General features: G+C 45.8%; 1 protein-coding gene across 1 annotated transcript; it reads right to left on the bottom strand.

Moving 5' to 3' along the window:
- Positions 1–5,244: 5,244 nt before the first annotated feature.
- On the bottom strand, positions 5,245–22,496 carry LOC119275764 (DEAD-box ATP-dependent RNA helicase 52A-like). The gene is made up of 10 exons (XM_037556672.1): positions 21,680–22,496; positions 15,478–15,691; positions 13,968–14,042; positions 13,642–13,884; positions 7,211–7,375; positions 7,000–7,116; positions 6,234–6,535; positions 6,060–6,119; positions 5,811–5,967; positions 5,245–5,718 (listed from the first exon to the last, which is right to left on the bottom strand). Exons 1-10 carry the CDS (start codon positions 21,913–21,915, stop codon positions 5,377–5,379), a joined length of 1,911 nt encoding a protein of 636 aa, XP_037412569.1. The 5' UTR covers positions 21,916–22,496; the 3' UTR covers positions 5,245–5,376.
- Positions 22,497–23,988: the final 1,492 nt, after the last annotated feature.

Raw genomic sequence — 23,988 nt, 5'->3', positions numbered from 1 at the left:
ATGTCGTCAGACCAATATGTTTGAAAATTCCTTCTAATTTACTGCACAACGCACACAAGTACACAAATATGATTTTTCAAACCATTATGGTTAGCTGTTGCATGTAAATGTAGTTCAAATTTGAAGGCCCGTACGTGTTCAAATTTGAAGGCATGTAAATGTACACAAATTCCTTCATTCCAATGTGGAAACGCTTCGTGAAGGCCCGTACGATGGTCGCGTCCTTCCCGAGCGTCACTGCCTATGCCGAGAGCGCGACCGCCTACGCTGATAGTGTCACCGCATCCGCATTGAGCGCGGACGCATCTGCCGAGAGGGCATTTGCGGTAACCGACAGGGCAGCTCCAGCAGCCGAGATGGATGTAGTTGTTGTTGGGACGGCATCTGCAAACGCCGAGAGCACTCGAGCTGCCATCCGTGCCGCCGATTGTCGCCCTGGCCCAGGTCGAGGCCATCCACGCCAAGAGCGAGGATGCACACGCCAAGATATTCCAAGCCACCTCGAAATCCAGCATGCAAGCCACGTAAGAAAAGGCCGTGGTGGCCATGGAGCACCTGCTTCCTCATGAGATCGCCGAGCGGGAGCTCCAGATGCAGGAGGCGGCGGAGATCGAGGAGTGCCGGGAGGAGGAGTTGTGCATGGCCGAGGTCGAGGTAGAGAAGAGTCTGTCCATCTAGGAATCAGCGGTGAGGACGGCACCGAGGACGAGGACGAGCACGCGGTCGACTTCAGCAGGGGGGGCGCGGAGTCCACCAATGGCGGCATTTCGCCAGGACAAGTCATCGATGTCTCATCTCACACCGACGATGCATAGGCCGGCGCGGCGGCGTATTTGTTAAAATTATGCGTAATTAGGCTTTGTTTTTAATGCTGGTCTTTTGTTAGAGCAATGTTTAGGTCAACTGGCTCTGTTTAATTACTAAAATTGCTTGATTCAGTAAGTGTGGTATGTGTGTTGTACGCTCTTTTGTGTGCCCATATTAGCAAGTGATGTTAAATTATGCAATGACGTACCCGGGGAAATTTCCACCAAAATTTGAATTATTAAACTCATCCCATGCGCGTAAAGCAGAAGAATCGTTTGCGATGCACACGATCGTTGAAAGTGAATGGTGTCCGGCGACACCGCGCGCAAAGTTTCCCTCCACATCTCCAAATTTTTGGCCTACCGCCAAAATATCTACCCCCGCCCCCCTCCCCCTTCCCCACCCCCTTTTCTCCCCGACCACAAGTCACATTTCCCATGTTTCCTCCTTCCTTCCTTTCTTCCTAAGCTATAGCCTCTTCCTCGCTTGCTTCCTCGCTCTCGCCGTCTCGCATCCTACCGCCGGGTCGCCATGGTCTTCTTCAATGACCTCTCCAGCGGTTCCTCCTCCGACGATGACTCCTTCACCACTCGGGTATGCCTCTCTTCTCTCTCTCTCGGGCTATGACTTGGAATGAAGGATTTTAACCCGGCGGTCGATTTGAGTCATTTCTTCCTCTTGTAGCTCCCTAGGACCATCAGCTGCAACGAATGGAGCGGGGTGGCTGAAGATCTGTCTGCTCGTTGTCATCATCAATCTCCATGTGTGAAGCTAGTTGCGTTTGAATCTGTGGACGGTGGGAGGAAGTTTCTGGTATGTGCAGAGAAGGTTAGACCCTCTTTCGTTGTTACAAATCATTTGTTAGATGTGATTCAGACACTGTCATGGTTCCAACCCATTCATACCAGACCTTCAACCAAACGCATCCTAAGACAGTGTCACAGTTTTTACCTATTATCTAAAAATGTTGCCATCTCATCAGCGGTGCCATTAGAAAATTATTTGGCACCGCTTCAGCACTTTGTGCAGCCAACTTTGGTCCACACATCCGAGCAGCCAAGCAGTCAAATACTAAATCTTTATGGCACGAAGGAACTGGGCATCGGAGCAACTAGGTGCTCTGGAGTCCGGGTCCCTGATTTTTTCCACTGCATCGGCTCGCCAGTGCAGGGCATCGGTGCGAGATGTAGCAACAGTTGTCTTTACACCAGTTTTGGCATACATAGTGGATTGTCTTAGTGCTATTAGTTCTATGTTACTAAATGTGTGCATGTACACACATGTTAGTATCGATTTTTTGTCATCCAAACACTATCGCTATGTTGTTGTAGTTATATTTACCTTCCTCATAAAATGTTCAATTTGTTATTTATAGTACATGAGTAAGAACTTGTAGCGTTGTTGTAGTTAATTATAGCTTATGATGTTCTAATAGTCTTATTATGAAGTTGAACTAGCTATATGTTGTATTGTGTTGTTTTCACGTAGCTATCGTACTGTGATGTTAAAATATATTTATGTGCCTGATATGAAATTGGCAAACAACTGTTCGATATGAAATGTGAATTTGCGTAATACTAGAATTATTAATTGTAAACTAATAAACCTGCTAAATGGGTCATGAAACTTTGCAAACGATTCTAGCAGTAAAAGCGCTTGTGATGGATAGCCCAATGCCACATAGTTTTCTTCATCAAATCGTGTGTGATGTAGTTGATAAAAGCAAACGGTTAACCAAGGCAGAGCGTGTGTGATAGTTACACCTTTCACACACGAGCCTATACATAAAACTGTGTGGGATGTATATACGAACGAGAACGTTTTCCCTGGATTGACTGTGTGGGATGTACATAAGAACGGAAATGTATACCTTGGATTGACTGTGTGTGATATACATACGAACGGAAATATTTTTCTGGGATTCACCATATGGGATGTACATAACAACAAAAACGACTGGGTTTTGATGCCTCGCCCGATCACACACGAGCTCATTTTCCCCCAGCCTATGTGCCAGGAGGGCCTATCCATGTGGGAAGGACCCCCCTATCGCCCACACTCACTTGGCGACGGTTCCAAATGCCGTCGCGGAAAGGGGTTAAAAACCGTTTGTATAGCACCGACGTGTACCAGTGGGTGGCACTAGATGCACTTACACATAGTTCTATCCAATTCGAGCTTTTTGGTACTTGTTGCCAAAGGGGGAGAATTTGTATACATCATTAGGCTGGAGGGAGAGAGAGAGAGAGAGAGAGAGAGAGAGAGAGACTACGAAAGAAACTACGTCTTCGCACTCCATTTCTTCAAGCGAATGTCTTCACACGTCATTATCTTCGACGTGAATGTCTTTGCGAACCATCATTGTCTTTAATGTCTTCATACATTTTTAAGGGTCATCTTCGATGGGTAAACCGAATCAATAGGGACTTCTACCTGTGTTATCCTGTGAAACTCACAAACACATTAGTCCCTCAACCATATTTGTCGTTAATACTCCAAAACCAACTAGGGGTGGCACTAGATGCACTTACACATAGTTCTATCCTATTCGAGCTTTTTGGTACTTGTTGCCAAAGGGGGAGAATTTGTATAGATCATTAGGCTGAGAGAGAGAGAGTCTTGCTTTTTCCCGGTTGATTTCTTTGAGTTTTTGCTGCTACTTTGTTCGTTATGTTTGCGAGATAGTATGCTTCATGTTATGCACAATGCTTATCATTATCTTTGTACGATCATACACTTGTGCTTTTGGTGATGCGTGCTTACTATTTCAACCATATCATTTTGTGCGCTCACTAGGTTGTATGTGACATGGAAGAATGACTCATGCTCCTAATTGATTGTGCATTTGCATTCAAACGCAAATTTTTAATAATGCACAAATTTAGAGAGGACTCTTACTTATCACATACTTCTCAAAGTGACGATGTATTTCATTTATTTAATCATTTGTCGAAGCTTTGATCTATATGTTGTCATCAATTATCAAAAAACTGGAGATTGAAAGTGCAATTAATCCCCGGGTTGTTTTAGTAATTCATAACAACATATATCACATTGAACTAATGTCCATTCAAGTTAAAGATTTCAGGAAGTCCAATGTTTGGCATGGCAAGGACTAGTGGGACCCCTCAAAATGCTAAGGACATGGATTGGTAAAAGCTCAAGACTCTACATTTTTTGGTTAAGTGATCCAAGATTATATTGAGTCATAGGAAAGTCAATACTATTAAAAAGGGATGAGGTTTTGATGATGATCTGATTGCCAGCGTAAAAATTGTACCATTGTAAAAAAAATCTAACGATCTAGAAAGCTTACCGCACACAAGTGCCTCATATGGGCGGGTAGCCTAGCGGCGTTTAACTACCTGATGGGGGGAGGGGGGTCAGACAACTTCAACATGATCTTCATGGAACCAATATCCTAAGATAAACTTTTAGCAACCGATAACTATATTGTCGGCACACCAAAATAAAATTAGCTACATGCACTTTCACAAAGGAAGTTGATTGGTGACCCCTCCACATTCCATGAAGACAAATGTTGGCCTAGCCAAGAAATTAGACTTTTCATTTTAATGATCAACAAAGGAGAAAGGTTGCTGAGCTGAGTTTCTTTCTCCGTCTGCTCAAAGATCATGTTGCAACCAGATATAGGCGTTGCAACTAGTCGGAGCTACTAGCTCCCAAACACTTCCAGTCGGATCCGCAATTTGCTCTTTCACTCGGAGCCGCCAAAGCAATTTGCTCCATCTTGGTAGGTGTTCCAGAGATGTTCAGAGCCTCTTAACGATATTTACTCAAACCTTCCGAGCTACTCCCTCAGTCCCAAAACCAAAACAAGTGTCTCAAGTTTAATACTACAACTTTGTATTAAAATCAGTACAAAGTTGAGACACTTATTTTGGAACAGGGGGTTGATGTTGACTAGCCTCTTAACGATACTTGGTCAAACCTTTCGAGCTACTCCCTCCGTCTCAAAATAAGTGTCTCAACTTTGTCCTCACAGGGTGAGTATTCGCAAGTTGACGCATTTAGCTTTGTTTGGTGATTCTGTACTCATCCTTGGAGCCTCAAACTATTCAACACCCACGGATCCTACAGGCTAGCAAGGCAGCCAACTGCTGGATGCGACAATGCTGCCACTTGTTTATCAGTTCTAATAACGAAAAGCTTCCTCAGTGTCTTCCTACATTTATGTTTTCAGGGAGAAGCTATGTCAGTATCAGTGCAATTCAAGCTCGAACCCATGGTAATCCCTAGCTTTGCTCAGACAAGTTGTTGCATCTCAAAAAGAAAATACTTCCTCCAATCCATTTTACTTGTTGCTGACTTAGTACAACTTGTACCAAGTCAGCAACAAGTAATATGGATCAGAGGAAGTAACCCTTTCGGTGACTTGAGTTCCATATAAACATGCCATTGTACGGCTTTGAAATGAAAATGGAAACATGTCATTGTACTCTCATTGAGAGGAATTAACCTTAGTACAAGTGGTAAAAGGTTAATGCCTACTCACGCAACAAGTATGGTGTTTCAGTACACAAATTGAAAATGCAATGTTACACAAGTTTAGAAGTCCACCATATCATCATCACTAATTTCACAGTCACCATCGGAAAGCCAAACATGATCAGGTGTTCCTCTCTCATAGTCACCTCTAGTTGGATGCCGAACCTTCACCTTCCCATGTTGACATCCATAGCACTCACCATTGTCTGACGGCTCCAGGAAACAGCAACAAAATGTCTCCACACCACATTCTAATTTTCTTTCAGCAAAGTAGATACCTTCAGTCCAGATTCCTGATTTACTCTTAATCTTGGCAATGAAATTGTAATGCCAATAGGTTTTTCCATAACTTTCAGGGCTATAACAATGCTGAGTAACCTTGACGAAATAGAACTTGAGGAACTGCAACAATTATCAAAACAAATATACAGACATGTAAGTATATTCACATGAAAGATGCACTGCAACTTCAAAGTTGACAACTGAATATATACCTTGTATTCTTCTTGTTGTGTAAATGCAATACAACAATCTTTAGACATTGTCGTGATCCTACTATCATCAAAGCTTTGCTTATTTCTCCTGCAATTTAATTCAGCCCAAACACCTGCCAGATCGTATATGTTATCAATCTTGCGTGAGGCGAGAGACCTGCATATGCAGTTTATGAAGTATTAAACACTAGATGTTATTATACGCTCAAACGAACTTGACACAGAACTTAATGTGTTGGATTTGCATACCGAGCTAAATCATATCTGTACTTATCATTCTCCTCATCTTTTGAGTCCAATTCCACAGATCTAAACAGTTTCTTTCAATATAATGAAGTTAGTAAACATTGCACACAAAATAAATCTGGATAAAATTATGATGGTCCTTAGGATCATTAGCATGAGCCTGAGATAATCACTCACCTACAAGTATAATCAGGATTAGCATAGTCCAACAGCCAATGTGGCACTTCTACATTTGCCTCAATCATCAATTCCAGCAAGCCTTTTGCTATGGACCGGTTGGACTCAGTGAAGAAGGAAGTGGCAGAACCAACTCTCCCAAATGTTCTAATCCTCTCAACATATTCCTCAACAGACTTTGGAAGATCATAGTTAATCAAATGATCAACATTTGCAACGTCCAAGCCTGGTGAGGCTGCATTGGCAGCAATCAGGATAGAAATGCCGCTAATCTGGAAAGGTAGCGATGTGCTCTCTCTCTCCTTCAAATAGCATATGCATATGATCAATATATAATTAAAGATGACAAACAGAACAGTTAAATATTTACTGCTCTCGGCTCAACAGACAATTGTAATGAAAGAGCCAAGATAATGCTAAGGCCCATTATCTATCTATTTGCATGATTAATAACAGCCTTGACTAGATGCAATCTCAGAATACTTGTTCACTCATTCAGCTAAACGAGACAAGTGAACACAAGAGGCATGTAAGAGAATAGATGAAGCATTATAGTAGGTCTTCCAAGCAGAAGTGCAGAACCGTAAGTTCTTACTAGAACCTAGCAAACACTGAACGCTGAAGGTCATACATATAAAGCTACAGGAAGTATGAGACCAGCATGGTAGATGAGAGTAATTTAGGTTAAAATCTTCTTTATAACACAAACAATGCAGTTTAAAAACAAGTTAGGCAATTAGTGAAGAGTTCATATAAACATACATACCTGCTGTGAACTGTCAGCAAAGATCACTGTTGCAGGAAAACCTTCATTGCATAGCCAATTCTTCAATGAATCAGCCTTTCCTTTTGTCTCGACAAAAACTACTGTTATGAGTTGGCTCTGCTAGACAAGCATGCAAGGTAACTTGAGAATTCTTTAAGCAGCAAACAGAGACCAATGTACTTGTTACACTTAGAATGGCAACAAGTATTACCATGCCGGCAGAAGAGACGGATTGCTTCTGTAACAGATTTAGCAGGAGGCCTCTTTTCTCTGCTTCAGAGGCAAGCTCAATTTTCTGCTTAGTTAGGCCAATACTGAACTCCAACCTCCCATCGGTGATAAATAAGTAATCTGACAAGAAATCCCAAGCCAGTTTCTGCAAACATGATCAAAGTAAAGAAGCTGGATAGAAGTCAAACGTATCTAAGCAGGCATAATCAAATGTGTATCAATATGTTAGTAAATAGCAGTCCCACTAGACAGAGTGAGTATACCAAAGAATTATTGTTGTTATAGACGCCCCATCTATTCTAACCAACGTGTAGCGTGAGTTCAGAAAGGACAGTCTCCCTCTCCCTCCCCCTTTCCCTCCCTACCTCCCTCCTGCTTATCCACACAAGGCGTACGAGCTAAATGTCTAGGCAACAGGGCATGGAGGAGGGCTCAGCTAGCTTAAGCATTAACTTTCCGAGCTAAGGCTACCATGAGAACCGGCGGCTCGGCACAGGACAGCCGACAAGCTAGCTGAGCCCTCCGCCGCCGCCGCAGCCGCCGCCGCCGCCATGTCGAGCGCCGTCACCACCGGTTCCACTGCTGCGGGGTTCCTCCCGGCCTCTCTTGCGGCTCTGCTCAACCTCCCGCTCGATGCCGTCGCCGTTCCGGCTCAGATCGGGACCAGGAGCATCGGCCCCGTCTACTCCACGCCGCCGGCGCCCTCGCTTGGGCGCGACCTCGTGGTCCACACCGCGGCGCCGCCGTCCGCTGCGGACTCCGCGGGCGTCGTCCCGCCGCTCCTGCCGCAAGCGGATCACACCGCCCCGCTGGCGGGGTTGGCAGCGTCCGCCCCGGCCGCGGGCCTTGCAGCGTCCGACCCGGCCGCGAGATTTGCGGCGTCCGCCCTGGCTGCGGTCCCGCCTCCTCCCGCATCGGCTTCGGTGCCTCCGGCTGCCTCCATGGTGTTTGCACCCCAGGCAGCCCCCTCGATGGGATCGTCTTCGCCGCCGCCGTTTCACTTCGGTCATCTCATCACCATCAAGCTCTCCGCCGACAACTACATCTTCTGGCGTGCGCAGGTTCTCCCGCTCTTGGGGAGTCACTACCTGCTAGGCTACGTCGACGGATCGCTTCCCTGCCCACCCGCATTGGTAGACAGCGTGCACGGTCCGGTCTACAATCCGGCCCATCGCGTCTGGACGGGGCAGGACCAGGCGAACCTCTCCTCCATCCAGGGGTCGCTCTCGCCGGCAGTTGCCGGACTTGTTGTCTTCGCGAAGACGTCTCATGAGGCCTGGACCATCCTTGAGCGAACCTTTGCAGCGCAGTCCCAGGCTCGTGTCTCTGCACTCCGTCGTCATCTTGGAGAGTGTCAGAAGCTTGACTCCACTGCCACTGAGTTCTACAACAAGGTCAAGGGCCTCGCCGACACATTGGCCTCCATTGGACAGCCCCTCACCGACTCCGAGTTCAACTCGTTTATTGTCAATGGTCTTGATGAGGAGTATGATGCCTTAGTCGAGATCATCAACGAGCGGGGCAACTCGACACCCATGCTGGCACACGAGGTTTTCTCTCGGCTCCTTCTCACTGAGCAACGGGTCGAGACACGCCGCTCCAGGGGCACTGGCTCCCTCTCGGCCAACGCCGCCACCAAGGGTGGCCGCTCTTCTTCATCACCCCGGTCTCCCTTGGGGCTGCCACCGTCACCCGCCTCGGCCCCCCCACCTACTGCGACCTTACCGGGGGCTGGCGGTCCACGTGTGTGCCAGCTTTGTGGCCGCGATGGGCACTGGGCCTCCAAGTGTCATAAGCACTTCCAGCGAAGCTTCCTTGGTCTGGGCAATGACGGAAAAGATACACGCAACAATGCCCGTCAGGTCGCCATGGCTGATCGTCCCGCGCCGCAGAAGCCACAGGGACACACTCAGTCCTACTCCATTGATCCACACTGGTACATGGACTCTGGGGCGACAGAGCATCTGACCAGCGAGATGGGGAAGCTTCACACTCGTGAACCCTATCATGGCTCCGACAAGATCCACACCACCAATGGAGCAGGTATGCACATCTCTCATATTGGTCAAGCATCTCTTCTCACTAGACATGCCAATAGGAGTCTTCAGCTTCGCAATGTTCTTCGAGTTCCATCTGTGACCCGTAATCTTCTTTCAGTTCCTAAACTCACACGTGATAATAATGTGCTTTGTGAATTTCACCCTTTTGATCTTTTTATGAAGGATCGGGGCACGAGGGACATTCTTCTTTGTGGGCGGTTGTGCCAGGGCCTCTACCGTCTGGAGCATCCTGGCGTCGCCCGTGTTTTCAGTGGAGTTCGGGTCTCTCCGTCACAGTGGCATGCTCGTCTTGGTCACCCGGCCACACCTATTGTCCGTCATATTTTGCGTCGTCATGAGCTTCCTAGTTTGTCTAGTAATAAGGATGTAGCAGTGTGTGATGCTTGTCAGCAGGGGAAGAGTCATCAACTTCCTTTTTCGGAGTCCAGTCGTGAGGTGAAACATCCTTTAGAACTTGTGTTTTCAGATGTATGGGGTCCTGCTCAGACTTCTGTCAATGGTCATAATTATTATATCAGTTTCGTTGATGGTTATAGTCGCTTTACCTGGCTTTACCTTATTAAACGCAAATCTGATGTGTTTGATATTTTTGTTCAGTTTCAAAAACATGTTGAACGTCTTCTCAAGCACAAAATTGTTCATGTCCAGTCGGACTGGGGGGGCGAGTATCGCAACCTCAACTCCTTCTTTCAGTCGCTTGGGATAGCTCATCGTTTAGCATGTCCACATACACATCAGCAGAATGGTTCAGTCGAACGTAAGCATCGTCATATTGTTGAAGCTGGTCTTACTCTTTTGGCCCATGCATCTGTTCCGTTTCGGTTTTGGAGTGATGCTTTCACCACTGCATGCTTTCTCATCAACCGTACTCCCACTCGTGTTTTAAACATGAAGACTCCCATTGAGGTTCTCCTTAATGAACAACCTGATTATACCTTTTTCAAGGTATTTGGGTGTGCTTGCTGGCCGCATCTTCGTCCATATAATAAGCGCAAGCTTGAGTTTCGTTCTAAGAAGTGTGTTTTTCTTGGCTATAGCTCTCTTCATAAAGGTTACAAATGTCTTCATGTTCCCACTAATCGTGTCTATATATCTCGGGACGTCGTGTTTGATGAGCATGTTTTCCCTTTGCCAAACTTCCTGTGTCCACTGTCGAACCACCATCTCTGCATTCATCCTCTGTTGCTTCTGACCAATTTGATGATGTTGCATACTCTCCTTTGCTGTTACCTAACCATGGTGCAGGAACCGGACGTGGGGCTCGTTTGGAGCTGTTGGAGGATTCACCATCATCATCGCCGCCTTCTGATGGGCACGTCGATCGCCCTATGTTGCATGGCATCGATTCGCGTGCCCATGCATGGTCACCCGAAGAGCCCGTCGCGCCGAGCATCTCCACTGCTCGGTCCGCTACGCCAGCGACCGCCGAGTCTCCAGCGGCTCGGCCCTCTTCGCCAGCGGCCGCCGAGTCTTCAGCGGCTCGGCCTGTCACGCCGTCTTCGCCCGCGGCTCGGCCCGTCACGCCGTCTTCGCCTGCAGCTCGGGTCCGCGACGCCGTCCTCATGTCGCCTTCATCCGCGGATCGGCCCGCGACACCGGCCGCGCCACGGCCCACTATGCCGGGCTCGCCATCGGCCCGGTCTGTGACGCCGGCGTCGCCAGCTGCTTCGTCTGCTCTGCCGGTTTCGTCGGTGGGCCGGCCTTCTTCGCCGACCGAGCCCGAGGCTATTGTGTCTGGCTCCTCGTCACCGGCTGACTCGTCAACGTCGCCGTCCTCCAGCCCGTTGCAGGCTGCTCCATCGACCTCGGTGGTTCCTGTGTCCCGACCACATACACGCAGTCGCAGTGGCATTTTCAAACCTAAGGAACGTAAGGATGGTACGGTTGCTTGGTTGGCTGCTTGTTTGGCTGCTGCTGTTGCGGATCCATCTTCTGAGCCTCGCTCATATCAGGCTGCCCTGCGCATTCCACATTGGCGAGAGGCTATGGAGCAGGAGTTTCATGCTATCCTTCGTAACAAGACATGGACTCTCGTTCCTCCACCACCACGGGTAAATGTTATTGACTCAAAATGGGTATTCAAAGTGAAGAAGCATTCGGATGGATCTATTGAGCGTTACAAAGCGCGACTTGTTGCTCGCGGTTTTCGGCAGCGCCATGGTCTTGACTATGAGGACACCTTCAGTCCTGTCGTCAAGCCTACCACTATTCGGCTTCTTCTCTCCATTGCTGTTTCTCGTGGTTGGTCACTTCGTCAACTTGATGTGCAGAATGCTTTTCTACATGGATTTTTGGAGGAAGAGGTTTATATGAAACAGCCGCCTGGTTTCTCTGATCCTGATCGTCCTGACTATATCTGTCGTCTCTCCAAAGCACTATATGGTTTGAAGCAAGCTCCTCGTGCCTGGCATGCCCGCCTTGCCTCTGCCCTTCGTGCTCATGGGTTTGTGCCGTCCACTGCTGACACTTCATTATTTCTTCTACAGAAGCCAGAAGTCACTATGTATCTTTTGGTATATGTCGATGATATTATCCTTGTCAGCTCTTCTCAGTATGCTGCTGATGCTCTTGTCTGCTCTCTTGGTGCTGATTTTGCGGTCAAAGATCTTGGGAAGCTTCACTACTTTCTTGGAGTTGAGGTCACTTCTCGTGCTACTGGTCTTGTCCTTACGCAGAAGAAGTACTCCTTGGAGTTGTTACAAAGGGCGGGCATGCTGAAGTGCAAACCGACCACCACACCCATGTCGTCTACCGACAAGATAACAGCTGTTGATGGTGAGCTTTTGTCTCCTGCGGATGCCACAAAGTACAGGAGCATTGTTGGTGGACTTCAGTACTTGACGATCACGAGACCAGATATCTCTTATGCTGTTAACAGGGTTTGTCAGTATCTTCAGGCTCCCAGAGATACTCATTGGGCTGCTGTTAAACGCATTCTTCGTTATGTTCAGTTCACCCTGACATTTGGTATGCATATTCGGCCGACTTCCTCTCGGGTCCTTTCGGCCTTCTCTGATGCAGATTGGGCTGGTAGCCCAGATGACAGGTGATCTACGGGGGGTTATGCAGTATTCTTTGGCCCTAATTTGATCGCCTGGAGTGCTCGGAAACAGGCTACTGTGTCACGTAGCAGTACTGAAGCTGAGTACAAGGCTGTGGCTAATGCTACTGCAGAGATTATTTGGGTGCAGTCTTTGCTTCAGGAGTTGGGTTTGTCTCAACCACAGCCTCCTATTCTTTGGTGTGATAACATCGGTGCTACATACCTTTCTGCAAATCCAGTATTTCATGCCCGAACGAAACACATTGAAGTTGACTATCACTTTGTACGGGAACGTGTATCACAGAAGCAACTCCAGATCAAGTTTATCTCATCTAAGGATCAACTTGCAGACATCTTCACTAAGCCTTTACCTCTACCACAGTTTGAGGCTTGTAGGCGCAATCTTACCCTTCTCAGTTCTTTAGAAAGTGGCTAAGATTGAGGGAGGGTGTTAGACTATGTATAGCTTCTGTACTTATGTACGTATTGTAACACATCCATTATATATAATGAGATAAGCCACCCCTAGAGGGTTGTGCTGGTTCCCCCAAAACTTATTGTCTTACAAGGTGGGACGAGATCGATGGTGTGACCAGCTTGAGCTTCCTGACCAACGACATCCATGTCGGACAGGGGTAGCGGTGGCTCATCGCCAAGCATGGTGTCACATATTGATCCTAGCGATCTGCAGCATGCGAGCTTTGTCGATGTCTATCAATCCTTGGCTTGATCAATGCCTCACCCCGCCATCATGGCCACACTCCGAGCTTCACTGTGAAGACTGGTGAAGACTCTGGTTATAATGGTCACGAGTAAAAAGAATTATTGAGCGACCTGCTGGCGCTTTAATCAAACGAGGCACCAGACTCTTCTGCTGGAACCAGTTTTGCCCTGCAAGCATATAGGCAGGACCGGATACAGACAGAGTTCATATCGTATGTCCAGCCGCTGGAAAACTAGCTATGATCTATCCACCCATGACAATCTGATATTGGAGCCTCCACACCATGTCTGGTGGCAAGGACATTCCAAGGAACTCACTGACACAGTACAGCTCATACTAGAAAAGATGACAGCGATGATTCTCATTTCTCACAGCTCATAGTAACTTGGGGAAGATCATAGAGGATACCAGTGAGACATGAGAACATGCTGCCAACGTTGTGTAAACAAAAATATGAAATGAAAAAATGCTTCAAACAGTAAAGAGAATTGCATGCTTCGTACAGTAAAGAATAAAAAATACTGATCCAGTTGAATGTTTGGAGCTATTGCAGAAAACAGAAGGCATGACAACATTGTTCTTACCTGTACTGCTGGTTGGAAAGTACCACTGGAAAGTAAAGTATGTCTGGCAGATTTCGGTGGAATATGCATGTCATCAACTATCTTCCTTAACATTTTTTCAAACCCCATATCCAGCATCAAACCAAGCTCGCATATGACCAGATACTTTACTGCCTCAAGGGAGACTTGAGAGGTTCTAACCATGTTGATAAGACGTAGGGGTGTAGAAACAACTATATCAATGCTCGCTTCAAGCTGACATTTCTACAATCAGCAGCAAAGAAAAGAACTTAATGGAAATGTGAAACTCTGCCAGAGGAAGAGAGAAGAAAACAAACGGCAATCACCTGCATCTTCCCTTTCATCTTTGAATGAACTCTTATTCCAGTTCGGTAAGAGAATTTCCTGATATCAGCACCAATCTGAAATATGATACCATTATCAGCGAAGTCTTTAGCACCGCTAACAGGTACTAGTGGCACACATAAATAAATACTCCCTCCGTTCCTAAATATGTCATTTTAGAGATTCCATTGCGGACTACATACGGATGTATATAGACGTATTTTAGAGTGTAGATTCACTCATTTTGCTCCGTTTGTAGTCCATATTGGAATCTCTAAGAAGACTTGCATTTAGGAATGGAGGGAGTAAAATTACCCTTTATGTCTGTGTAAGTGTGTATAACCATACTAAACAGACTCAATATTCCACAGATGAAGAAAAAGAACAATAAAATTGAAGACAAGAAACATTAGTAGTATGAAATATTCCACCGGACAATTGCAAAACTATTTCAGATAGATGCTGTACAGGGTAGTAACATCAAAGCATTTTTACTCACACAATCAAATATCAACAATCTCTCAAAGCAACTCATGAATAACGAATGTCACCACAGCTCTATGTGATTGATTCAAACAAGTGCAATATATTGTTGATCGGAAACTGTTTCAAATGTACACAGGCATAGAAACACAGAAGTGTTTTCACATAAGCATCTTCACATACCAAAGGATTACATCTGGTACGGATGAGAAGATAGTTTCTAGCTTTCTGCATACTACTAGTGCACGCTTCACATTTCTAAGCTAGAATAGGTCACAAAAAAGCAGCTACCAGCTTTAGAAAACTAAAAATCATCAGCAACGGCTGCAGATAACGAAGCTTTACTTTTGATCAAAATTAAGAGCCCCCCCCCCCCTCCCCGCCACCTTGATTGATACCCTTAGTTATGGAAGCCACCTATTAGTGAGAAAACAAAGCGCATATGTAGTTACCGATGTGAATAGAAAATGCACAACAGATGTGCAATATATCCTAAATAAACAAATTCAACATTAAACTGAACTCACAAAACCAGGAGTAATAAAGCTGATTCTTTGATTTGGCAGCCTCAATCCGTAAAAACTAGTATGTTCGGTTTGCAGTCGCAACCAATCTGCTGCAGCGTGTAATCATAAGGAGTTATAGCATAATTTGGCTCCGTAATAATGACAACATAACAGCTACCTGCCTAAGTATATTTTTCATGATAAGGATGTCAAAGCTACCATGGTGAGTACAACTAATAGACACAAGACAATTGCGACCACAGGCGTGGCACAAGAGATATCACCGACAAGACATCTTGCAGTTTGTGTTTTATTCTAAAACGATTGCAGAGAAAAGTTTGGCTTGGCTCTCTTCGAATAGTTGTAAGATTTTACAGAAAAATATAGCTGTAAGGTCTTTTGAAAAAATTCATCCATATTTTATTATTCAAATAAACACAAAACTTTTTGAAGTCGGTTGCAAGATAGAGAGAATATGCGCAAACAAATTCACCTTGGAATCTGCTGAGAGGCATCCTCTTACCTGTTTTGCAAGCCTGGCGGTAGGCACGAGCAAGAGCGCGCGTGGTTTTGTTCTTGCTGCTGCTACCGGCGCCGTCACCAGCCCACTCAACACCGGGATGAGTAAGGCGGTCGTCTTCCCGGACCCCTTGTGCGCGCAAACCAACAGGTCCCGGCCGGCCAGCACCATCGGGATCGAGTAGCACTGCAACGGAGTCGGGGTCTCGAACTGACACCTCGCCAAGTTGTGCAGAAGTGCTTCCCCCAGACCTACCTCCTGGAACCCATACACCGGCCCTGGCAATGCCTCCCTGCTCAGATTCCCGATTGCCCCTTCCACAATCTTGAGCTCAGCTAATCCAAACGCTACAGTACAACGGTAAAAAGATCCTACGGTGTAAAACCTCTGAAGCCATCCTAGCCGTCCGTTGTCTAAAGCGTTAAGTTGCCTGAAACGCTACAGTTAACTGAATCCTTCACACTGCTAACTGCACATGTCTGACATTGCCTTCCCCTTGAGAAACCACGAGTCCTCACGGCGTTTGTTGATGTGCGCGCCATGCTTGTGTAGTGATCTTGAAAAAGTCAGGAAATGTGTACTTGATGAAGTCCGCATCCTCCCATGTTGCTTCTTCTGGAGATAGATTTTCCCACTGTATAAACCACTGCACCACAGGGAGATTATGCCTGGGAATTTGCCTCACTTGCAACACTGCTTCTGGCCCTGTTTTAATAGTTCCATCCGCTGCTACCATTGGTAGATTAGGGCTTGGAATAGATTTACGACCAATGTGCTTTTTCAACTGGCTGACATGAAAAACAGGATGGATTTGCACATGAGGAGGAAACTGTAACTTGTATGCCAGCTTGCCCACTTTCTGGATAACTAAGAATGGTCCATAATACTTGTTTTGTAGCTTCAAGGCTCCTCGGAATCCAAAAGCTACTAATCTGTAGGGAGCCATTTTTAAGTATACCATATCTCCCACTTCAAACATCCTTTCACTTCTTTTAAGGTCTGCATACTTTTTCATTCTGTTTTGAGCTTGCTGTAGATTTTCCTTCAGTTGCTCCATCATTTGCTGTTTAGCAGCTAGGAAATTGTGTGCTTCTTCCTCATCAGGTCCTGGTATTGCTAGTTCCGAAATCAATGGAGGAGGAAATCCATATAAGGCTTGGAAGGGGGACATTTTCAAGGCAGTGTGATAAGTAGTATTGTACCAAAATTCTGCTAGAGGTAACCAGGAACACCACTTGTTTGGGTGAGAAGTTGTCATGCACCTGAGATAGGTTTCTAAACATTGGTTTACTCTTTCTGTTTGACCATCAGTTTGTGGGTGATAGCTGTGCTATATCTCAACTCACTTTTCATTCCTGCAAAGATGTCTTTCCACAACTTGCTTGTAAAGATTCTGTCTCTGTCTGTTATAATGACTTTGGGAGGGCCATGCAATCTGATAATGTTGTCCATAAAGGCCTGGGCTACAGTCATCACATTATAAGGATGTGACAGGGGAATGAAATGGGCATATTTTGTAAACCTGTCCACAACAACTAGTATGACTTCGTTGCCTTGAGAGTTGGGCAGCCCTTCTATAAAATCCATGATTACATGATGCCAGGCCATGTCAACTATTGGGAGTGGTTCTAGAAGACCAGGCTGCAAGCAGTTCTCATGTTTAGCTCTTTGGCAAATTGGACAAGCTGTAATAAATGATTCTACAGCAGCTTTGAGGCCAGGCCAATAGAATATGTTCTTGATTCTCTGATATGTAGCCCTAGTACTAGAGTGACCACCAATTGGAGAACTCTGCAAAGCAGTAATTAATCTCTGCCATAAGTTGGAAAATTCTCCCACTAAGATTCTTCCTCTATATCTGATAATGCCAGCCTTCAGACTATAGTCAGACATAGTATGGTTTGGTTGCAACAGCAGCTTCTCCAAGATTGCCTTAGTAGTTGGATCCTTCTGATATCCTTCCACCAGTTCTTGTGCCCAGATTGGAGTGGCTACAGATATAGCAAAACAAGATGGCAGGACTCTGGACAAGGCATCAGCCACCTTGTTTGTTATGCCTTTCTTGTATTGTATCTGAAAATTGAATTCCAGTAATTTCATCATCAGTTTGTGCTGGACCCCTTCAGTGATTTTCTGGTCAGTTATGAACTTTAGGGATTGTTGATCTGTTTTAATGATCAACTCATGTCCAATGAGATAATGCCTCCATCTTTTCAAAGCTTCCAAAATAGCCAGAGCTTCTTTCTCATAAGTGGACAATGCTGCATTTTTGGGGCACAAGGAAGAACTATAATATGCCAAGGGTTTTCCCTGCTGCATGAGTACTGCTCCTATACCCTTTCCTGAAGCATCAGTCTCTAATACAAAAGGTAAAGAAAAGTTGGGCAGAGCAAGCACTGGGGCAGTAATCAGTGCTTGTTGCAACTGAGAGAAGGCTGCATCATGTGCACTTGTCCACTTGAATTGTCCCTTTTTAAGGAGATCATGCAAAGGTCTGCAAATAACTCCATAGCCCTTAATAAATCTTCTATAGTAACCAGCTAAGCCCAGGAAACTTCTCAGTTTAGTGACATTGTCAGGAATGGGCCATTCTGCAATAGCTTTGATTTTCTGTGGATCAGTAGCTACCCCTTCAGCAGATATGACATGACCCAAGTACTCTACTTGTGGAACTGCAAACACACATTTAGAGAGTTTTGCACATAACTGATTTCCCTTCAATATTCTAAACACCTCTTCTACATGCTTAATGTGCTCTTCCAATGTCTTGCTGTAGATGAGAATGTCATCAAAGAACACTAGCACAAACTTTCTCAGATGAGGCCCAAAGATCTTGTTCATTAGGGCTGGAAAAGTAGCAGGAGCATTGGATAAGCCAAAAGGCATTACTAAGTATTCAAAATAGCCCAAGAATGTTCTGAATGCAGTTTTGTGAATGTCATCTGGGTGCATTCTGATCTGATGGTAGCCTGCCCTCAGATCTAATTTGGAGAAGTACTTTGCCCCTTGCAATTCATCCAACAAATCCTCTATAACAGGAATAGGAAATTTGTTTTTGATGGTTAGGGAGTTTAATTTCCTGAAATCAGTACATAACCTCATAGAGTTGTCCTTCTTCTTGACCAAGATTACAGGAGCAGCATAAGGACTTTGACTGTGTCTGATAAAGTGAGCTGCCAATAATTTCTTGATTTGCTCTTCCATTTCCTTCTTCTGGTGCAGAGGGACTCTGTAAGGCCTAGTATGAGGAGGTTCAGTTCCAGGTTTTAAAGGGATTGTGTGGTCACAATCTCTATTTGGGGGTAAGTTACTAGGTTCCTCAAACAGATCTGCATAATCCATTAACAGTTTCTGTAATTGAGGGGGAGTTTTGAAACCAACAGGTGCTTGCAGGATTATATTATGCACTTGTAACAGAAATGCTTCAGCTCCTTTCTCCAACAATTTGCCCATTTGTTCAGCTTGCACTTCTTTAACATTCTCTGGTGTATTGAAGATAGCAGCAATAATTGTTGTTTTTCCCTGCAATGTGAAACTGAAAGTATTCTCTGGAATATTGAAGGCTGCTGGGCTCATCTGAGTGAACCAGTCATACCCCAATATAACATCATATCCAGGTAAGGGCAAAACTCTGAAAGTATACTGCAATGATTGCTTGGCCAACTGGAATTCACAGCTAGGAACTACTGCCTTTGATATTAATTGACCACCACCTGCAACTGCAATCTTTCTAGGTTTCACTAGGAGTAGATGACAGTTTGCCTTTACTGCAAAGTCTTGGCTCATAAAGGAGGAACTACTGCCAGAATCCAGCAAGGCTGTTGCTCTTTTTCCATTAATGTGAATTGTCACAGTTGGAGTTGGAACTGCAATTTGTTGACCTATTGCATGGGCAGTTATAAACATGGCTTGTTCTCCCTCCTCTACCATTTCCTCCTGTTCTTGTTCCATACTTTCTTCTGCCATAGTATCTTGTTCAACCTCTTCCTGTTGCATTAAGTGTACATTAGGTACTAATTTGCACTTGTGCCCTGGTATCCACTTATCTCCACATCTCCAACATTCTCCTGCTTTTCTCACTTTCTGGAATGTATTGTTGTTGGTCTCTGTTTGTTTGGCTGGAATGTTTTGCTGTGCAGTATGGAAAACGGAGTTGTTTTTGTTTGGAACACCTCCAGTGTTTTTCTGATAGTAATTCACAAAAGGAATGCTTGGTTTCTTTGGCACTGCACTGATGTATGGATGATTGGGTTCCACTTCTTTTGCTAGACAGTAAGCATCAGTTAGAGTTTGTGGTCTCAATGGTCTAAGTTGGAACTTAATTCCTTCCCTAAGACCATTCACATAACATCTAACAAACCAAGTTTCTCCTAGTTCAGGGCTTTCTTCCATGATTTCTGCCATTAAATCTTCAAACTGTTTTGTATAAACAGCCACTGTATCGCTAGCTTGTTTCAGTGAATTGAATTTTTCAGTAAGGTCATAAGATCCTTGTTCAGAGAATCTCTTCACCACCTCGGCTCCAAATTGTTTCCAAGTTAATTGTTTCTTTAACAGCCCTGATCTTCTTAACCAGACATCTGCCTCCCCCATGATATACATCTGAGCCAATGAAACTTTGTATTCCTCAGGAGCAGCTGCCATTTGAAAATATTTATTACATTGCCCGATCCATCCCACTGGGTCTTCACCAGAAAATCGAGGAAAATCCATTTTAGGGCCTTTTGTTAGAGATCTCATGAACTGTGCTTGCATGTCCTGTTCATAAGTCCTGTGATAGCCCTGCCAGAGTTGCCTATCCCTGTTCTATTGATAAAACTGGTTAAAAACGGGTGTATGAGCATTTTGTCTTGCTGTCATAGGAGTACCAACATTGCTATGAGTTTCCTGTCTTCCTTGGGGCACAAAACCAGGAGGTCCATTTGTTCTGTTGGTTCTGATTGGTGGAAGGTTCTGCAATTGAATTTCCTCCAGCTGCTTGGATTTCTCCTTTTCTGCTACTAATTGCCTCCTGAGCTGTTCTACCCTCGATTCTTGTTCCTGAGCTTGGTCTTGGTTCAGTGTAGGTGACCTGGGTACTTCCTGAGAGCTGGATGGACGATCCTCAGGTTGCACTATTTGTGTTGTTTTCACCAGAGTTTGCAACACTGTACTTATTGCAGATAATTGTTTGCCCAAATCCAACACTACCTTTTCCACTTCTCCCACAGTAACAGAGATTTCCCCTTGCTTGGAGCCGATTAACTTCACTTCCTCTTGCAATTTTGATACCTGTGTTTGCATCTGACTGCTATCTTTTTGCAGAATTCCAAAATCCTCACGCATCGCTAGGATTTCCTGGAGGTCAGTGTCATCGACCCCCTTGGAGCGTCCCATCGCCTCGATCTGAAGTATGGGTAAGGAATTTTACCACTGAAACTCAGCAACCCTCCCCAAATCTTCAGATCCTGCCGCCGCCAACCAATTCTCCGCCCTGACACAAGGATCAGCGCCTAGAACACGGGATTTTACCGATCGAACTAGTGTGTTCGAACAACCGCTTCTGCTCGGCCGATCTGTGCCCGAATGTCACCGCCGCCTTCGCCGCCACACCGGACCCCGCCACCTGCTCCGCCCAGACTGCGCCCCTCCCGGAGCTCAAGAAGAAGGGTGGGAAAAAGGGTGGGAATTGCCGATCGGAAAAAAAATTGCACCACGGGAGCGCTTCTCTGCCGAAGAACTATGGCTCATGATACCAATTTGTCAGACCCGAGAGGAATCGAGGAACTAGATGGCTAATTACAGGCAAGGTAAGAGCTAATTCAGGCCAATTTCGAAGGTATATTGCGAGTAAATGGAGCTTGAGTATTAGGGTTCTAGCCCATGATTCAGAATTGGGAAAGTAGGATGGTCTGTCCAGCCACAGCCCGGCTGGTTATAAGGCTCGCAGTGACCGCTAGCGCGCTGGTAAAAACGGAAAACGCTACAGTACAACGGTAAAAAGATCCTACGGTGTAAAACCTCTGAAGCCATCCTAGCCGTCCGTTGTCTGAAGCGTTAAGTTGCCTGAAACGCTACAGTTAACTAAATCCTTCACACTGCTAACTGCACATGTCTGACGGTCGTCTTCCCGGACCCCTTGTGCGCGCAAACCAACAGGTCCCGGCCGGCCAGCACCATCGGGATCGAGTAGCACTGCAACGGAGTCGGGGTCTCGAACTGACACCTCGCCAAGTTGTGCAGAAGTGCTTCCGCCAGACCTAGCTCCTGGAACCCATACACCGGCCCTGGCAATGCCTCCCTGCTCAGATTCCCGATTGCCCCTTCCACAATCTTGAGCTCAGCTAATCCTTTGGTGTGCTCACCTCCTGCCATCTCGTAAGCTCTCACCTTGGGGAGAAGTGTGGCGGGCGAGAGATCAATCCTGTCCTCTTGCTCGGGCAAGACGCCGTGCCGCGACATGGTGTGAGGATGTTGGTGATTTGGTGCCTCAAAGTAATTTGGGGATTTTCACGAGAGGAACAACTAACAGAGGTTTTCCTTTATATACCTCGTTTGGAAGTTGATATTAGGCCTCAATATTGGATATTGGCATTGGTCTGACCCGAATATCGCTCCTCTTCAGATGGATGTGGTATTCGCGATTGGAAACCAGCCTGAATATTCGAAGCCTCCATGCTCCTCGATAGTGCCTTGACATTCACTAGCCAGAGCCCCTCCCTGCCAAACATACCCCTTTGCCCCCGCTCGAGGAAAAGAAAGAAGCGCAGGCGGCGGCGCGATTCAGGAGCTCCAACGGCGGCGCAGGTGAGTTCCATCCTCCTCCTCCTTTTCTATCCCCGGCGAGGCTCCGGACATCCCCATCCTTCTCCCTCCTCGCGCCAATCCTCCTGTAAGACCCAGATCAATTGATGTTCGAAATACCACTCGATTTACTCTCTGAAATTTTGAAATTGGTTCGGTTCATGAGGATACAAAGGGGATCGCAAGGGCAGAGACCCCGCTTCTGTACGATAGCTAGGGTTCTACCTAATACTAGATATGCGAATATTCGTCTTAGCCCGAACAAGCCTCGGTGCCCAGCTTATAAACACCGCCAACTCGATCTGGAGCGTTGGATTGCTTCGAACCGTTTCCTTTTCATCTAGGCCGTTCGTTATCTGAACCCCTCTGCAGTGTCAGATCTCTTCTTTAGTAGCTACGAGGTGCAGGTCCTGACAATGCCGCCGCCTTGACAACCGCCCTGTCCTCGAGGCGAAACAGTTTATGGCCCGGAAATGTCTTGTTGAGAAAGGTTGCATCTTCCCACGTAGCATCATCTGGTGCGAGGCTTTCCCACTGTACTAAGCACTGTCCCACTGGTGACTTGTTGCGTTGGATGACTCTGCGATCCAGCACCGCGACAGGAATTGTTTTGAGGTATCCTTCAGGTGTGACTAGTGGAACATGTGGTAATGGTACTGCTCTATGGCCGATATGCTTCTTCAACTGACTGATGTGAAAGACTGGATGTATACTTGTGCCCTCTGGTAATTGGAGTTTGTAAGAAACTACCCCAATCCTTTCCAAAATCTTGTAAGGTCCATAGAATTTGGATCACAACTTGAGAGATCCCCTGAGTCCAAAAGCGTTTTGTCTGTATGGTTGGATCTTCAGATACACCATATCTCCCTCCTCCAATTGTCTCTCTGTTCTCTTTTGATCTGCAAAGTATTTGATCCTGCCCTGAGCGTGTTCCAGATTAGCTTTTAATCTTTGTAACATGTGTTCTCGGGCAGTAACTGTTACTGCTGCTTCTGACGAGAGTGAGGAGTCTACAGTAAATTCAGCAACCTGTGGAGGTTTATATCCATATAAAGCTTCAAATGGAGTGCATTTCAAGGAAGTGTGATAGCTTGTATTGTACCACAACTCAGCAAGGGGCAACCACTTCATCCACTGTTTGGGCTCCTGGAAAACCATCCCTCTCAAGTATGCTTCCAAGCATTGGTTCACTCTCTCAAACTGGCCATCTGTTTGAGGATGAGATGCAGTACTGAACCTGATTTGGACTCCAAATGCTTTGAACAGCTCCTGATATAAGGCACTTGTGAAAATTGGATCTCTGTTAGACACAATGCACACAGGCAGACCATGAAGTTTGATGACATTATCCATCAGCATGTCAAAGACTGTCTGAACTGAATATGGATGAGCTAGTGGTAGAAAGTGTGAATACTTAGTGAATCTATCGACCACCACTAGAATGACCTCTTTGCCTTGAGAATTTGGCAGGGCTGTGATGAAATCCATGGTGATATGAGCCCATGCCATGTCAGGAACAGGAAGTGGTTGCAACAGTCCTGGGGGTGTATATGTTCCACTTTGTTTAACTGACATACAGGGCAATGAGTGACAAACTGTTCTACATCTTTTTTCATGTTGGGCCAATAAAACACTTTCTTGATCATGTGATATGTTGCTTTAATCCCAGAATGGCCTCCCAAAGCTGAAGAGTGGAATGTTTGTAAAAGGTGTTGTCTGAATTCAGTTGTA

The sequence above is a fragment of the Triticum dicoccoides genome, chromosome 3B (genome assembly GCF_002162155.2).
Source record: "Triticum dicoccoides isolate Atlit2015 ecotype Zavitan chromosome 3B, WEW_v2.0, whole genome shotgun sequence".
NCBI lineage: Eukaryota > Viridiplantae > Streptophyta > Magnoliopsida > Poales > Poaceae > Triticum > Triticum dicoccoides.
The sequence above is the reverse complement of the archived record's forward strand: the minus strand, read 5'-3'. Positions and strand labels throughout refer to the sequence as shown.

Excerpts from the sequence above, each read along its gene's own strand:
- LOC119275764 (XM_037556672.1), bottom strand. The coding sequence starts at position 21,915 with ATGTCGCGGCACGGCGTCTTGCCCGAGCAAGAGGACAGGATTGATCTC. Across the intron at positions 15,692-21,679 it reads CTTCTGCACAACTTGGCGAG|GTGTCAGTTCGAGACCCCGA; the intron begins GTGTCAGTTCGA and ends CAACTTGGCGAG. Across the intron at positions 7,376-13,641 it reads CTTTCCAACCAGCAGTACAG|AAACTGGCTTGGGATTTCTT; the intron begins GTAAGAACAATG and ends TCATGTTTGCAG.